This window comes from Sinocyclocheilus grahami, unplaced genomic scaffold, assembly GCF_001515645.1.
Source record: "Sinocyclocheilus grahami isolate Dianchi unplaced genomic scaffold, SAMN03320097.WGS_v1.1 scaffold264.1, whole genome shotgun sequence".
NCBI lineage: Eukaryota > Metazoa > Chordata > Actinopteri > Cypriniformes > Cyprinidae > Sinocyclocheilus > Sinocyclocheilus grahami.
Window position 1 is genome coordinate 543,975 of NW_015505443.1, and position 6,000 is coordinate 549,974.

The window sequence follows — 6,000 nt, forward strand, 5'->3', positions numbered from 1 at the left end:
AGTACTTACACAACAGTGCTCAGATCATCTCTTTTTTTTTCTGACAAAATCAATATAATGCAATATTTCTATCTGCTGAATGTAAGCTTTTCCATATTACAAGCTTGCCTGCTGCACTGGGGACATCACATGCATGTGTGAGTCGTGAAAATTATGAAAATAAATCTAGGAATTATTTGATTGTTGGATTTTAAAGCAGCGGGGTTGAGGCATCAAAAGTAACTAAGCTGTTTTATGGATGGTAACTAATATTAATACTGAAATCTTATTAGTAATTAGTTATACTACTAGTTACTGCAAAAAGTAATATTACTACAGTAACTAAGTTACTAGTTACTGCCCAACACTGGTAGTAAGGTAGTGTTCATATAACAAGCTAACTACTACTAGTCCAGCAGTTCGTCGATTCAATTTCTAGGCTCTCGTAGTCTGCATGCAGTGCACGCTCCTCGCCGCAGGAGGCGCTCGTTCAGTCACAGCTGCAGCGTCTGTCCCGAGCGCCGCCGAGCAAGTCATTTTTCTCGGACTTTCTGCGGACGCTCACAACTCATAACTACATCTACAGTGTGTTTTGCCGGGAACGCTGTGTGATATTGAAGTTGTTCATTGATTAAAGTTAGAGTCTCGGGAAAATGATCGCATATTGCGGGGATGCGACAGTAGCTGTGTGCGATAAGTGAGGATTTGGGTAAATAACTTAAAAACAGTTTGATAAACTCCATCCGCGCGCTTCATGTTCGACAGGACAGGAGGAGGACCGTTTAAAATTAGTCAAATCGTTCAATATTTGGAGGATATCGACATATGGAAACATAAAGTTGAACAACAGTGGGGTTTCAGTCGAGTGTTGTGATGGGTAAAGATTATTACAGGGTCCTGGGGATAGAGAAGGGCGCCTCTGAGGAGGAGATCAAGAAAGCCTACAGAAAACAAGCTTTAAGATTTCATCCCGACAAAAACAAATCAGCCGGAGCAGAAGATAAATTCAAAGAGATCGCCGAAGCGTATGATGTCCTGAGCGATGCCAAGAAGAAAGACATCTATGACAGATATGGAGAGGATGGTAAGAGCTGTCACTGTCCCACGGCAGATAGATTGATAGATAGATAGACAGACAGACAGGGGGATTGATAGATAGATAGACAGACAGACAGGGGGATTGATAGATAGATAGACAGACAGACAGGGGGATTGATAGATAGATAGACAGACAGACAGGGGGATTGATAGATAGATAGACAGACAAGGGGATTGAGAGATAGATAGACAGACAGACAGGGGGATTGATTGATAGATAGACAGACAGACGGGAATTGATAGATAGATAGACAGACAGGGGAATTGATAGATAGATAGACAGACAGGGGGATTGATAGATAGACAGACAGGGGAATTGATAGGTAGATAGACAGGGGGATTGATAGACGGGGATTGATAGATAGATAGATAGATGGGGATAGACAGACGGGGGATTGATAGACAGACAGGGGGATTGATAGACGGAGATAGATAGATAGATGGGGATAGATAGACAGGGGGATTGATAGATAGACAGGGGGATTGATAGATAGATAGACAGGGGGATTGATAGATAGACAGACGGGGATTGATAGATAGACAGTGTACCAGTATCTGTACCTGCGGGCTTTCACATTGAGCAGCATTAACTACACAGAACCGTTGTTCACTGACGAGCTGCGCAAAACCTTGCACGAATATGAACGTGGTTTTGCGCAGCTCGTCAGTGAACAACGGTTCTGTGTAGTTAATGCTGGTCAATGTGAAAGCACATTGTGATGGAGATTTACCGCTGATTACAGAACCGGCTTTACTGATAAGATGCGCGTTAAATATCGCATGCGATTTATCGTGCAGCCCTATAGTGTGTTATATTTATTCTGTGTGTGTGTTACGATGTAACAAGGTCATATTCAGAAACCAATTAAACCAAAACCAAATAGAGCATTGAAACAGGAAGTGAAGTAAACAGAAGAGAATGTCAAAATAAGGGTCCACATAACAGAACATAAACCGGACAATAAGATGGTTGGGCTATTGTTAGCCTATGTATAAAACAGTTAGTTCTGATCTTCTAATCTGACTGGACAAGATACTTTCTGCTGATATTTCACCTGTGGATTCTAGACGGGCTATGACAGATATGGAGAGGATGGTAAGAGCTGTCACTGTCCCACGGCAGATAGATAGATAGACAGGGGGATAGATAGATAGATAGACAAGACAGAGGGCTATAGGGGATAGATAGATAGACAGGGGGATTGATAGATAGATAGACAGGGGGATTGATAGATAGATAGACAGGGGGATTGATAGATAGACAGACGGGGATTGATAGATAGACAGTGTACCAGTATCTGTACCTGCGGGCTTTCACATTGAGCAGCATTAACTACACAGAACCGTTGTTCACTGACGAGCTGCGCAAAACCACGTTCATATTCGTGCAAGTTTTTGCGCAGCTCGTCAGTGAACAACGGTTCTGTGTAGTTAATGCTGGTCAATGTGAAAGCACATTGTGATGGAGATTTACCGCTGATTACAGAACCGGCTTTCTGACAAGATGCGCATTAAATATCGCATGCGATTTATTGTGCAGCCCTATATATATATAGGTAGAGAGTGATTACCATTGAACATATCCAAAAACAGTGCTATGGAACAGATAGATAGATAGCCCTTAAAATGTGCTGTGGTGGTACCATGTTACACCTTTTAGTACTTTTTGATTAAGTTTGATTGACAGATAGATGCACACACACTGATATGCTATTAATTAAGCCATGAGGGAAATGGCAGTACAGCAGCAGCTACAACAACTGGAAACAAGTCACATTGTATTGCTTATTAAAGGTGTAGATGGTAGATATTGCTTTATTATTATTATTATTTAGACGTGTCATGTGCCCTTACATGTTTCTGCTTTTCGGTGGTAAAGGCCCCAATATAGTCACTGCTAAATTCTTTATTGTTCTTCACCCAGGGGTAAAAAGAAGTTTGAAAAAGTGTAATAAATAAATAATGACTCGCACTGAAGTTATGTGCATACAGTATGTGTGTACTATATGCTGCTGATGTTATTTACATTATGCACACTGTACAGATACATAAAGACAACAGTGAGAAAAGAGCTGCTGGGTCATTCAGTGTTAACCAGAGGTCCCTGACAAAACAACTTTTTTATTTATTTATTTATTTGTGGTGAAAGGAATACATAAATAAAAAATATTCCAAAAATAGTAATAGCTACATTATTTTGTAGAGGGGAGTCAAAATGACTACTTTCACCTGAGATTTGGAGACAAATTATAGAGAAGGGGAAAAATTGCTTTAGAAAGATGGACTTTATTAGTAAAATCTGATGACTGTCTTTGTTGCATTATATGCCAATTGTCACAGTTAAAAAATGGGAAATGCACTTTTCACATTCTTCCCCCAAAGTTGGCTGTAACTCAAGAATTATTAAAGATATCTAAATATTTTAGATGCTGGTTCTTCACTTTTGCTATTTCCATTTTTAAGGTCCTATATGGTTCAATTCCAGAGATATGGAGGTCTTAATCTGGCTACATTGTTTAAGAAATGAGCCTGAAAAGATTTCCAACACCCACTCATTTTGTAATCATCATGTGCCAATGGCAGTCTGAAAGGGTTTTCCAGAAAGTGCAGAGTTTTCCAGAATGTTTGCTTTGGCAAGCTGGATACCACCACTCCAAGCAAACATTGTTTTGGCCACAGTTTGTTCGAAATGACATCACACCCATTCGCTCTTTGATTTCGCTTGAAGTATATCGGGGTCTTGAGTAGGGTTGCAAAAAGGTGGAATATTTCCAGTAAATTTCGGAAACATTCCAGAAATTTTGGAAACTTTCCAGGATTTTTTATATTTTTGGAATATTCCAGGGATTTTTGGAAAGTTTCCGGAAATGTTCCACTCCTTTGCAACCCTAGTCTTGAGTGAGGCATGTGTTGATTAAGTGAGCTCCCACAGTAGCTCATACAGTTAAGCTTTAGCGTCTCTGTTTCCGTGCATTCACACCGCTGCTGTCGAGAGCGTCAAAGTGGCCGGAAGTCATTCGTTTTCAATGTGAGCCGGCGTCGAGCAGCGGCGCGACTTGGACATTGAGGGCGTCGAGGAGAGTTGAAATCAGGTCAACTTTATGGTAATGAGCTATGACGCGGTTCGGCGGCAACCAATCAGAACGTAGAAGTCCACCGCTTGAGAGGATTCCAGAGAACGCAGTCCTGTAAACTTTGGTTCCGACCACATTAGTTCCCAAGCAAAATGGAGGAGAGGTTGATTATTGATGTGGCGGGTTTTCCAATAATCTATGACGTGTCCCTGTTTGCGTACAGGGACATACATTTTTTTAAAAATGATGCGTTGACCAAGGTGTCTGAGATTGTTGGTGTTCCTGGCAAGTTGCTGATGTGCATTAACGTTATCGGAATAGTAATCTAATGATATAATAAATAATAGTATAATAGTCCCAGTCCACTTTTAAACCTTTAAATCAATTTTCCTGATTATACTTACATTAAGTAATGTTTATACCTGATTATACTTAAGTAACATTTTCAATGCAGGACTTTTACTTGTATCAGAGTATTTTTACAGTGTGGTTTTAGTGCTTTATACATTATGAGGTAAAGGATCTTAATACTTCGTCCACAACAATATTTAATGAGGTTAACTTTACGTTACCCTCCTTGTGGTCAGTCTGCACAAGATCAACAAGCGTGTTTGCTTTGCGACCCCTTTAAATACAAGATAAGCATTCAATCTGCGTCAGAGCATCCACAAATCTTTCTACAGCGTTGGCAGGGCAGCCAGAGCGATTTGTGACGCTCTCGATGGTGGCGGTTTGAACGCACAGTTTGAGTGAAGCCTGATGGTGACCGTTTGCATTTTCTCTGAATGCTGCAAACACAGGAGTGTGTAGGGTGGAATCGACGAGGGACTTTATGAAACCCCCTCTGAACTCCAGATTAAGAATTCAAACTGTACCATGTGACCTGGTCATTCCTGTGAGCTGGTTCTGCTCTTTCTATATGCTATTTCTTATATTTTCCCTAATGTTGACTTGCTGTTTTTCTGTAAACATAATTTCTTTCTCCCTCAGGGCTTAAGGGACATGCTGGAGGCGGCACCAATGGCCCTAGCTATACTTTTCACGGCGATCCTCACGCCATGTTTGCAGAGTTCTTTGGTGGCCGTAGCCCATTCGATCAGTTTTTTGCATCTGCTGGGGGCACTGATAATGACATGGACATTGATGACCCCTTTGCGGCTTTCGGAATGGGAGGAATGGGTGGATTTCCCAGATCTTTCAAGTCTCGGGTAGGCGGTGTGCACGGGAGCCGAGAAAAGAAGAAAGATCCCCCAGTAGTGCACGAGCTCAAGGTGAGTCTGGAAGATGTGTTCTCTGGTTGCACAAAAAAGATGAAGATCTCTCGCAAGAGGCTGAACCCGGACGGCTGCACAGTGCACACCGAAGACAAGATCCTCACCGTGGACATCAAACGTGGCTGGAAGGAGGGGACAAAGATTACCTTTCCCAAAGAGGGAGATGAGACGCCAACCAACATCCCTGCCGACATAGTGTTTGTGGTTAAGGACAAGGTTCACTCGGTTTTTCAGAGAGACGGCTCTGACATCATCTATCCTGCAAGGATATCCCTCCGAGAGGTGAGTGTCTAGTGTCTGCTGCTGAGATAATATTACTTAACGTCCAGTAATATACACCAGTGAACTTTTGTTAAGCTTTTAAAAGATGTTCAACAACTACAGTAATGGGTAATTTTGAAAGCTAAATTTGTTCCTAGAAAAGTACATCTTTATTGAAGTGAAATAACATGAGAATTCAAAGGTTAAATTAGGGCTGCATGATTTGGGGGGAAAAAGTTTAATAAAAAAAAAAAATTATATTTGCAAATGTAAAACGCAACTTTTTTTTTTTTTTTTTTTTTTTTTTTTTTTAA

The 6,000-nt window shown here is 41.0% G+C and overlaps 1 protein-coding gene across 1 annotated transcript in view; it reads left to right on the forward strand.

Moving 5' to 3' along the window:
- Nucleotides 1–461: 461 nt before the first annotated feature.
- LOC107599305 (dnaJ homolog subfamily B member 1-like) overlaps nucleotides 462–6,000 on the forward strand; it is a 7,563-nt gene continuing 2,024 nt past the window's right edge. The window contains exons 1-2 of the mRNA XM_016290856.1: nucleotides 462–1,063; nucleotides 5,142–5,707. Coding sequence (XP_016146342.1) covers nucleotides 853–1,063; nucleotides 5,142–5,707 — 777 coding nt within the window. The 5' untranslated portion in view covers nucleotides 462–852. The remainder of the gene's footprint in view (nucleotides 1,064–5,141; nucleotides 5,708–6,000) is intronic.